The sequence below is a fragment of the Bombus bifarius genome, unplaced genomic scaffold (genome assembly GCF_011952205.1).
Source record: "Bombus bifarius isolate JDL3187 unplaced genomic scaffold, Bbif_JDL3187 scf7180000008199, whole genome shotgun sequence".
In the NCBI taxonomy this organism is placed as follows: Eukaryota; Metazoa; Arthropoda; class Insecta; order Hymenoptera; family Apidae; genus Bombus; species Bombus bifarius.
This window is the reverse complement of record NW_022884505.1, coordinates 699404-711275: the sequence shown is the minus strand read 5'-3', so window position 1 is coordinate 711275 and position 11872 is coordinate 699404. Positions and strand designations below refer to the sequence as shown.

The 11872-nt window shown below is 44.7% G+C and overlaps 1 protein-coding gene across 2 annotated transcripts; it reads left to right on the top strand.

Annotated features, from left to right (window-relative positions):
• The first annotated feature begins 80 nt into the window (after positions 1–80).
• Positions 81–5208, top strand: LOC117210274. 2 transcript variants are annotated; one of them, XM_033453123.1, is made up of 2 exons: positions 81–395; positions 4625–5208. In XM_033453123.1, exons 1-2 carry the CDS (start codon positions 222–224, stop codon positions 4925–4927), a joined length of 477 nt encoding a protein of 158 aa, XP_033309014.1. In that variant the 5' UTR covers positions 81–221; the 3' UTR covers positions 4928–5208. The 2 variants fall into 2 exon arrangements, with proteins under 2 accessions (XP_033309014.1, XP_033309016.1); XM_033453125.1 differs by lacking the exon at positions 81–395 and adding an exon at positions 1015–1457 and having other exon boundaries at positions 4625–5206.
• Positions 5209–11872: the final 6664 nt, after the last annotated feature.

Below are 11872 nucleotides of genomic sequence, written 5' to 3'. Positions count from 1 at the left end.
GGAACCCCCGAACCTTTCTCGCCTCCCTCAGCCGTCTAATCGCGGAACGACGTCAGAATTTATGGAAATTAAGTTTGAGATTGTAGACGAGTAGACAAGGAATGAAACGATCGTTCTACGAATTCTGTTCAATCGTTCGGTGTCCTTTAACGGAACCCTAAATCGTCGTTTCCTTTCACTTTATCCATCTCGTCGCTGCTTTCTCGGATTACGGCGTCGTGATGCAAGACCGGCGAGTTTCCGGAGCTTCTTGTCTGCGGATAAAAGTGGGAGCCGAGCGGACGACCGCGAAAAAGAGGAGACAAAGTCCTCGGCGAGCAGCAACGCCGGCACCAGCAACAGAAGGAGAAAAAGGAAGAGGAAAGGACGATATCGGAAGTTGCTGCAGTGGAACAGTGAGTAGAGAACTTACTCATCCGACACAGACTATCAAACCGCGTCTACTTTTACGGAGTTTGAGTACAGTTGTTCGGCTAGAAATCCGATTCGCTCAGAGATTCCAACGATTTTTACGATCGATAGCCACGAACGAGTTCGTTTTTAGACGATGACGGAGCTTAAATCAGCGGATAAACCTCGAGCTCGATTTTACAAACTATTGTCGTTCCGATAGTTTGCTAATTTCTAAATCAATTTATCTCGTCGTTTTATTTTACTGGGACTCTGTGAAATCTTAAATTTTATTTGCGTCATAGAGACTCAACGTCGAGGAGCTAAACGCCGAGACGATTTATCAAGCAAATGAAAGTTAATTTTGCCGATCGTTCCCATCCAAGCGTAACCTTGTGAAATATCTCAAGCTCGAACAAAAGACGACAAAATTCCGATCTACGATTTTTAATTTTAGGTATCTTAAAACCCCCCTACGAATCTCTTTCGTTTACCAAAAAGAGACGAAACGTAGAAATTCGTAATTACGCGGCGTTACTTCGATAAATCGATCATGCCCCGCGACTGGTTTCTCTAGGGATCGAAAGAGCAATCGATACGTCGATGTTACGATCTATCGTTCAACCGTTCCGACGTAATCGTTCGTCGTAGTTAATTACTGCTTGAACGCCGTAAGCGATACCGAATAATGCCAGCCTGCGGTTCCAGCGAAACGATTAAACTCGTTGAATTTGATTTCTAATGGAACTCGATTCACGACTTCCTAAACGAACGGCGAAAGGAAGAAAAATGGCGAAGAGGTTAAAAATAGTCGGCAGTCAATTTTCGCGTTACGTCGGTCGGGAACGCGATAGTTGGGCTGGAGTACGGTAAATAACTGGTAAAGAAGTGCCGCGAGTAATTGCTGTCGCCTGGAAGCCGGTCGGTGGTCGGTGATCGGGAAAAACGAGAAAGCTGCGGCCGAGCGAAACTGTATAAAACGTGGCTAATCCGATCTTCCGTGATCAGTGCGACGAATATCGAAACCGGAGCCGCCACGACCAGCAAATCCAACGATGAATCATTTGGTAAATTTCTATTATCTCTTTCCGTTTCTATCGCTAATCGTTCAAAGTTAATCGTCTCTTGGCCTTTCGATGGATTGCTCTTCGATTTTTAAATCGCGTTATTTTCCAATTTCCAAGGAACTGTTTTCGGTCGCGGTGTTCGAAATTCAACGCGTCGTTTCTTGATAATACGTCGCAAGATATTAGATCAGCTCGTAAATAATATATATCTGCGTACATTATCGCATGTAAGTATCAATAATCATTCGGTATATTAACGGAAGCGTAGAGTGTGAATTCTAGCGAATCAAACGTGATCAACGATAAATTATCGATTCGAAACTATCGAAATTATCGATATATGAAATCATCGCCATTCCGATGTAATAATTGTTTCTTGTACGTTCGATCAATTTTTAAACCGTAAATTTCTAATTAGGTAAAACGTGTAATAAATTCCAATGAAAATATCTCCTCTACGACGAATAGAAATTATTTGTTTACGCATCGTTGTTTCTCCAACTTCGTACGATGGTAGGACGCGTTATAGCAATGGTAAGACAGCGGCTCTAATTGGTCCCATTAGCTCAATTGCTAATCACCGGATGAAATTATTCGATGGTACATCGATGATGTAGTGATCTTAAATTACAAATATACCAGCTAATTGATCAATTACGAGATAACTAATAACCGGTAGAACGTATTCGATCGATTATCGCGATCGTTGTTGGATATATCGCGCAAACTACTTGCAAACTGAACTCTTCGATCGATCGATCTGCGATTTTTTCGTATTTAGAGATATCGATCGTAATTCGTTGCTTTATGGCGCGTAATTCAACCTTTCAACACAACGCGTTCCCCGTAGCAGCTTTTATTATAGTTTAAAACGATATAATTTACCGCGTTAATTACGATAATTCAAACTTATTATCTCTCGTTCGATATCTTCGCCAATCGGCTGACGTTTCCTGTAAATTTTCATTAGAATATACCGCGAATAAATAACGATAACGTTAATTGGAATCTTCCCGCCAAGTTTACCGAAGGATAGCTCTCGGTAATTGCATTTTCGTTACCTTGACTTCCTTTTACCTATTTCTCCAGGTTGGAGACGAAATCGTTACGCTTGAAAAAAGTGAAATTTGCGTCGTCCAATGCGAGAAGAAGAAACGAAATTGTCGAAGAGGATCGTTCCGAGCGCGCTACGCTCTCAACTTTTAACTCGATCGAGTAATAATTTCTGTTGCGAGCGTTACGAAAGAGAGAGAATCGTAGGATTCGAAGCATCGGACGTAGAAAAGAATTCTTTCCGATTTTTCCCTGCAATTTTCGATAGAATTCGCTTTTACATCGAACGCATTAAATATATTGCTGAACGTACGAAGGTCGATCGATCGTCTCTACCGTCCCTCGCGATGTTTGCTATCGTTCCAAAGACAAGGATTTAAAAGTTAAACGTTCTTAGATTGAAGGTATCCCCAGGAACGCTCGGTGCGAGATTATTTTAAGCTTTAAAGGACTGGCCGATATACTTTGCGAATCAACGTAGCGGCAAATACACGGCCAATAGCACATCGCTTGACGCGGTTTAATGAAAATTAGAGGCCACCGACCAACGCAAAGCTAATAATTATAAATCGAAGACGTAGGCGTGGCTGGTGGAAATTCTATTAAAACGAAATTACTCGATTTCCATCTTTCAAACGTTGTTTCTACTTAATCGCGAGATATTAAAGCGAGATACGAAAAATGCGATCGTTTACGAGATTCGCTCGTAAGACTACGTAGCTACAGAGAGATAACTCTGCTTCTAAACGGTGGATGGATGGATTCATGAGATTTCATCGACGATGCGTTTGGTGTTATAACGATCGATCGTACGAAAATACGTCGGTATGACGAAAATGAAAATTATCCAATTTTTCAATCGCCCATTACAACTTGCGAAGCTTGCACATTAAGAAATAATTGCTGCGGTAGATGTCGAAAGGCAGAATCGTCCACGCGCACCTAATTTCCCTGATCCATTTCTCTCTGCCGTTTAATCTTCTATTTTGTACGATCGCTATACGTACCTTCCGTTATCGATAATAACACCGCAGTTGGAAAATAGTCGGATATCTTAAAACACGCGCTGCCACGTTGGCGCATCGCGTGGCAAACCGAGAGAAACGCGTATACTGGCAAAAATTTCACGAAACTACGCGAATAAGAGTACAATGCGACGTCGTAACACGTGGCCAACACAAAATCAAGTATCAGTCTACATGCACGCGATCACTTCGTCGCTCACTCCTCTCGTTGCAACGGTTCCAACGCTGTCTCTTCGCGCGGACCATCCTTCTCGACGATGCTGACAACACTGACTTCTCGACTCACGACTGCCTGTTAATTCGTCTTTCTCCCTTAAGCATCCCTTTGTCTTTTCTCACAGCCCCACCACGTACGTGTTCCACAATCGTCCACAGCCATAGTCACGTAGGTCTTTTCGCTCGGCCTATTGAAGTTGCCAGACCCTTTTGGCCCGTCCACACTTAGACTTTCTCGCAAAATTGTTTACGATTCACCCGATATTTCTTAGGCAATCTGTTTACAGTACGAAAGGGAATATTAAGGTTTTTTTTTTAATTTGGTACAACTTTTACAAACAATTCTCATCGAGAATTATAAGTAAATTATTTCGGCGTGGTACTGTAACTTGGATTGTAAGTGTTTATAGTATGTTTGATTCTAGCTGAATCTAACGCTTAAATGTAAAGGACAATGTCTGGATATCAAAGTTAATCGGTGGATCAAATTGCATTTAAAATATCGTACGATAAAATATGATCGACGCCTCGTTGAGAATTGTACGCTGCTTCAGCGGCGATCGACGAAGAAGCATCGAATAATCGCGAACGTTGTACGCCTCACCGCGCTCTTATCATGCGAGAAATCTTTGAGAAAACGATCGTTAGATTTTTCCTAAAGGGTAGCAGAATTTCTTGCCGCTTGGCGATCGTACTCGGCAGGTAGCCACGATGCAACGTACAAGCGCAGAAAGATCGTACGCTCGACGATCTCGACGAGAAGGGAATTTAAATAGCCCAGTGGCAATTCTGTTCTCCGGTCGATTATCTAATTCGGAATTATTCATTTATTTATTCTAATTCCAATACGTTTGTACCATTTTACTATTTCAGGGGGTAACGTTGCTTCTTTTGTGCGGTGTCTACGGTGCTTTGGCCGGTCGCCGTTACATCGCCATTCCCGTGGACGGGTTCGACGTGATCGAGCTGAGCCCGGTGCCCCCAGCCACAGCCAGGATCACCAGGCAGACAGAAGCTTACCTTCCAGTAGCAGTTCCTAGTGTCTCTCAGGAAGAGCCGAGGAGTGTGCGCTCCGAGAGGTCCAACGCCCGCATCCTGGATTACGTGGATTTCGGTGGACAAACAGGCTCGAACGGAGCCTTCAGCTGGTACGCCGATTATCCAGCGCATCATTAATCACCTAGAGCCTGAACGATCGAGACGCGTTTCCACGGATCCTGCCTACGAGCGTTCCACGAGCGACGAATCTGTTACGTCGAAGACGAAGGAGAATATCGGAGAAGCAGGTGACCCGGAGATGGTATCGATTGTTCTTTCGCGTTCTGATCGGATCAACGGACGTTAGAATATCTCTTGGCGAGGATTGTCGTTGTAAGACTGGCGACCATCAAGTTGGTTAGCAGGTTGATCCTCTAACGAGACGTACTGTGCGAGAAACGCGCACGTAGCATGAAAAATTGGTCCTAATCTAATTGGACCTAAATCTGCCGCGAGAAGGCAAGCAAATATAATAAAGCAAGCGTGGTTCGTGATCCGATGTCAGGAACGCAGGAAATCTGGAGGATCGTTCATTTCGAATTAGGTCGTTCCGCTACGCCTTCGAAGGGTCAACGTTGTCGAACAGTTTCGAAGAAACACGGACGTTCAAAGCGCGAAGCGTGCGCTCCTTGATCGTTGTATTTTGAAAATTAAATTACTCCTCGAGTTGGCTAAGTTAGCTTGTTAAGCAATTTGGTGCAGCGACCACGCGAAAACGTATGTACGCGGATCGATCGATACGTTTTGCAAGCTTTTTAAGCTACGCTCGTTTCGTCGATGTATAAAGTGAATTGTTTGCGAAACTCGCGAAACTGTCCTGTCTCTTCGATACGAACCTCCCGACCTTTTTTCCTTTTCCATTTGACGGATGTTAAAGAGTCGATTGCCGCGTAACGAGACCAATCGTTATTCGTATAATTTTTCCATAGCGAGTCGAAGCTGTTTGAATAAAATATGAAGCAGCTTGGTTAACCGAGATTCGACGATCTCTTCATCGAATATTCCTAAGAGACCCGTTCACGGACAATACCTGGAAACGTCGCGTGCTCCGATGTGCGATAAGCTTCGAACTGTTTACGATCGCTGTTAAAATAAAAGCTTGCGGCTGAAACTCGTTCTTCTCGACGACGAAGTTCCATCTATCTGCACTCGTGAAATTTACCCGCGGTATTTATCCCGACGCGTGCTGTATAAATGTAAGAGGAAGGGCAAAAGTACACTCAATACATATGCATGGTGGCGAGCGAAAGCTTCTAGTCGGATAAAGTTTACCTGCGATCTTTCGTCGAGTTCGGTGATCTCTTAAAACCACGGTCGCCTTCGTCAACGTGCCATCCATTGCTCTTTAAACTTTCTCTCCTCTACAGCCGTTAATTACTTTCAGAGAATTAACGACGATAAAGGACGATAAAGGTCGTTCGTTGTCCTCGGTGTCCCTGTGAAGATCTACCTCGATCCTCCGGGGGAGAAATCACGAAAGAACGATATCCGACCAGAAATTCTCGTACACCACCGTGAAACATCGGACGATGTCCATTTAGAGTAATAATAGTTTTATTTTCCGGCATATGATCACACCCATCGTTACAATACGATAAATAGCGAGAGAACGACGGTGCGTGTCCTTTGTATCTCTTCTGTCATGTTAATATCTATTGTTTCTTCTCTCTCTCTCACTCTCACTCTCACTCTCTCTCTCTCTCTCTCTCTTTTTTAGGTACAACGATAACAATCTCGTCGAGGCGAGCATCATTCCTATTCCCAGGCGGAATTCAATTTAACGAGCCGGCGAATTTCACGAATCACGATTCTTCTTAAGTACCTATATATCTATATATGTATGTATATATTATATCGCGGCCATCTGGCGTCTGCAAACGGCTAAGAAACGATAGGATCGATCGAATCCGCTCGTTATTATCCTCGTCACGCTCTTCCCTTCGCCATCTCGTTCGTATTCCCTCGTTCTTTTCACGCTCGTTGAAATTTCAATGGATCTAGCGAAGATCCAACACGCGACGTTAATCGGCTACGTTTCGCGAGGAATCAACGACTTCGTCGACCTGGCGATCGCGTCGCTCCTCTTCCTTTTATCCGCAGCGCGGAGCAAGTACATTTTGCGTTCCCGCCATTCGAACGATTACAAGTTACGAACCATCGATAAATTAAGTTCCGTAGCTTCTAATTGCAATTGTAACATCGGGACGAACGAAATTTCGCAGCGGAATTACGCGTTAGGCGAAGAGGAACAGGTGAAAGTTTCTCTGAATAGGAAGAAGAAAAAGAAGAAGAAGGTCGATCGTTACTGTTCCTCTTGAAACACGTTTTGCGTTATAAATGTTCGCTGTAATTGTTCGTTCAGATCTTCCTTCTACGATAAACGTCAGAAAGGACTGTTCTACGAGGCAATATAATTCGCTTGGAGATGAATTGTTTTCGTAGGAAGAAGAGATAGGATGATCCTTGGCGCAACAGCGTGAAGAGGATAATAAATGCTTCATCGAATCCGAGCGCGTCATTTCCATCTCTATTCGCCGTCTCTATCCAACGTTACATCGAAATACTTAAAAAGCAAACGCAATTATCGTAATTAATAGCGATTAACGTTGCTCTCCGCAAATTCCGCTAGCTTCTCCTCCCTTTCGCTGCGTATATTTCCGTTCAGACCTTACCACTTAAACGATACAGTTGAATTTTGTGCGAACGCGGCAACATTTTTATTCGCTCGAGCAATTTATTAATTTAACGATCGTTTAACGCCCTCGACGATTCCGTATCATCAGATACCTCGCTGCAATCCGCCATCCCATCTACGAGAAAAGACGTCGCGTCGCCTTCTCCGTTCGCGATCGTTTTATACTCAAGTTGGTACAGTTTCCTGTAATCCAAACACTATGGATCGTGCATCACCCTGAACGAGACGTTTTTCAATTATTTAACGAAACATACAGCGGATACGTATCGACGTCAACAGCGACTTTCCATGCTAAATTTTGGACAAAGAAGATTTGCAAAGCTCGCTCTTGCTCCCTGATTGTTCCAATTCTACGAAACAACAGCGACTCGACAACTCCTGACCTGGTGACGTAGCTACGTCAAGAAAGACAACACGAGGTTGAGCGGCGGTATCGATCAAAATTCGAAGCTTCGATGGCTAACCGACGAACACGGAAGAAAATGTTCATCTCGATGGTCGTTCCATCGGGAAATTTTTTTTATGCGTCTTGTTCTATGCTGCGACTCCTGTCCAAACGCGATTATGGCAGCGATCATCGGAGCGTTAATTACGTTTCCGCGTCGCGACGTTCTCTCGGCGTTCGATCGAACGATCTCGCGCGAAAAAATTATCCGCCTGGCGCGTAGGCTCGTCAGAGGCGTTACATAAACGTATCGCGGCTCGCAAAACGCTTCTGTTCGCCACGAAACGCCTCCTCATCCGTTTCGAACGCGTTTCCACTTATCGACGGCTCGCCGAGCGTAACGAAAACAACACGTTTTTAAGCGCGTTGCAGAAAAGTACGAACACAAGTAGGAGGAAAACAACGTGTTCCGCGCTTTGCCGTTGTCACACGCTCAAGAAGGTCACCCGCTCAGAAACTGTAACAGGATAAACTAGACATCCTGCATACCACAGCCATCGAAACAATAACCAAATACTAACGCAATAGGCGCCTCTGAGACACGTCAGACGACGACTCCTCCAGAGGGACTAAAAGCTCGGTATAAAAACCCTGCAAAATAAGCGCTCGCCCCAGTCTCTTGTAACATTTTCGATCATTCTGTTGCGACACTTTGAACCGTCACTCTGTTGGATTCGCATGATAAATTCTATTATCGTATGCAAAGTTCGATTTCTTCACCTTATTCGTGAAACGTTCGAACCGCGACGCGAGGAGATTGCCACGTGAACTTGAGACTTCGATCGTAAGAGAAAAGAAGGTTCAGCCGTAACCCAACTATGAACTTTTTTCTATCGAACTTTACGATAAATACAATGATTAGAACGATTTCACAGAGGTAGAACGATACTGAATCACAGAAAGACCGAACAAGAACTGCTCGAGCTGGCTCGTGTCTCGGCTTATGTGCGTTTCGCTTTGGGGATGTCGAGGGGCTCGGTGTACCTTTTGACGTGCACAAGAGTTCAAAGGTCAGGGGTCGATGTTTTATCTGTGACGAGATTAAGGCGTGTCATAAGTTCGGTGATAGGGTGGCGACGTGTGCGAAAGAGTCGGAAGCTCGGGGGTCGATGTCTTATCTCTGCTGTAGATTGAGACGCGATCGTTGTCACAAGATCGTCGGTTTCGTCGTGATTTCTCGTGTCTCCTACGTCACGCGACGCGTTTCAACGACCGGTCCATCCGCTTGAATTCGCCGAGAGGAAAGCGCAAGGGCGTGGTATCGAGAGATCGGCGAATTGATTTTCGCCGATGACCTCGAATCATCCCGGTCGCGTCAATGTCATAAACACGACGAGGGGTCGATAGGCTGTAGAAATTCGTCATCGTGGAGCGTGAGGCGTAACAAGATGATTGCGGAATCGAATGCCAAGCCACGTACAAGCGCGATCGTGTCCGAATTTGCCTGATTAAGGAGAATAAACGGCGTTTGCCTCGTGTTTCAAGCGGAGAAGCGAAAATCTGCGCGCTCGTCGTTTCTAACGTAAAGGGGATGAAGCGAAGTAGCTGGACAGCAGAAGAAACGCGTAGCTGCGAAAGTGCTAACGATATCGATCGCGAAAACACACCCGACGACTGACGCTTACGCGTACGTCGGTGATATTTGTTTTAAGTTGAAAAATATCGTCCAACGAAACCGGGAAAAACGAGAAGCTTCGACGTTGCAGGAAAAGTCTTTCTCCGGAATCTTATATTCCAAGGAATCGTACTATTCGTACGATTTCTACGTAAAATCGTGTTTCAGAAGATCAAGTACTTTGGCCTTGCACAGGAAAGCGTCGTAGAACAGCGAAATCTCGCGCACCAAGTAACCCACTAATCTCTGCGTAAAATTGTCTCTTGGGAAAACGAATCTGCCTTGGCTTTCCATAGGAAAGTAGCATTCAGAACATCGAAACTCTGTGTATTTTCCAGGAACGATCAATTCGCGAACGATCTTCAAGCTTAGCGTCCGAGAACAGAGTCTAACAAGCCGAAGTAGCTACCGATTCGATCCAGCAACATTTGGAATTAAAAATTGAAGAAATGCCACCTAAATAGACGTTTGTTACCGAATATCGCTAATTACCAGACACCGGGTCCTTTCGTAACTTTCCTCATTTTCGTTTTCCCTTTTTCTCTTTTCGTTTCTATGGAAAGTTTGACGCGAAACTACGACGAAGCGTTAACGAACCCGATCATCGGCGTAATCTATACGACAGCTGCGTCTTGAAATTTCCCACAGTCAGTTGTGTCATCGCCTGTATTCTCTACGACGAAAGAGAACAAAGCTACGAAAACGTTTATGTTGCTAGGCATCGGCGCGCGTCGTCGTATCGACAGACGCGCTCTCGCAGCAGAACCGCGCGTCTCGGAGCACCAGAATAGAAAAGTATCTCGAGCACGATCGCGAACGTAACGTTGCATCGAATGTATAATAACAAGCTTAAGTGCAGGCGGTCGAACGCGTTACTGTTGTACTTAAATGGGATTAAATACGGCACCGATGCACGTGTTCGTCTCGCAGCGCTGCGCATAAGCATATTAGGTGTGTCGTGCGAGTCCGATTTAACGCGTTCACCGAGCCGGAAAATTCTCCGTCTATCGACCGGAAATTCAAAATCATCGAACATTTCTTACCGTCGTTCGTATTCATTTTTAACGTTCGTTTCGTATTCAGTTTTAACGACTTTCGCGCTTCGATCTCACTCCGAGTTTGAAACGACTTTCGACGTGCGTAGGAAATATTTGCGCGTAAAATTAGCGTACGAAGCGACGCGTACTCTAACGACGACGACTCGTTCGCTCGTTTCACCTTGGGAAATTTTTCAACCATAGGAAAATACGACTCGAGCAAGGATAATCCGAAGAGCGAAACGAGGTCGAACGTTTTAATCAATTCTACCGTCGTTCATCACCCATGATACAATGCCGCGTTATTGACGGATCTAATTCGAACCGACGTCGTGAGAATTGACACGTTAAAGACGAAACCGATTCCAAGAAGAATCGATAGCCGAAGAAGGCTGTTTCTCGATTCCATGGTCCCAGCAAGCGTTAACGCGCAACAAGGCAATCTAGGCGATTTCCAACGATTTTTCGGTTCGCAGGTATTTTACAACTTCGCTTAGAAAAATTCTAGGAAGATTGCCAGATCCGTTAAGCGGATTTTTATCAAAGAAAAAAGAGGAAAGAGAAGGATATCCGTTGGACGACTTTTTGAGATTAGGTGCGAGTTTGCATCGCAAATTAAATTCAACGGCCAGTGTGGATTTTCCAACGAGGAAGCCGCGAATTTGTCGTCCGGTTTCTAAATGCGAGCAAGTTTCAAAATTGAAAAATCCCATCGGAATTCGTGCGCGTGTAGCTTCTCGAAAGTAAAATTCAATTGCATTGGCGCAAGGTAACTTGTGAAATTTTCAAGCCAAAGGAATTCAATTATGTAACTTTCGGAATAAAGAGCAAGTTTCCGTTTGCGTTTAACATCGTACCGCTTTAATCGTCTCGAAGACCGGCGCGGGGATGGATAAGAGGAAGAAAAAGGAAAAAGTGTAGGTTTCCCAAACTTTTCCATCCTTCTTTCCAACAAAAGATATTACGTACAGTCAGATAGTATCGTCTCGCGTAACATAACTAAATTTAACTGCAGTCACGCGAGACAGATTTTGTATCCACGAAGTTGTTGCCGGACGTTGAAACCGTGCGGCTCGTGGCAGGTGTTGCGAAGCAAAGATTGAGCGGAATTAATTGCACGGCTTTTTGCCCCGTTGATAATATACCGCAATAATACCAGCGATAAAGCTTCGCGTTATCGCGGTCGTTTTCGCCAACGTTTACACGTGTCGACTCTTCGTCGTTCTTTTTCCTCGTCGCGTTAAAAATCGAGCGATGCGTAGAAATTGCGACGAAGCGCGACGCGTCTGTC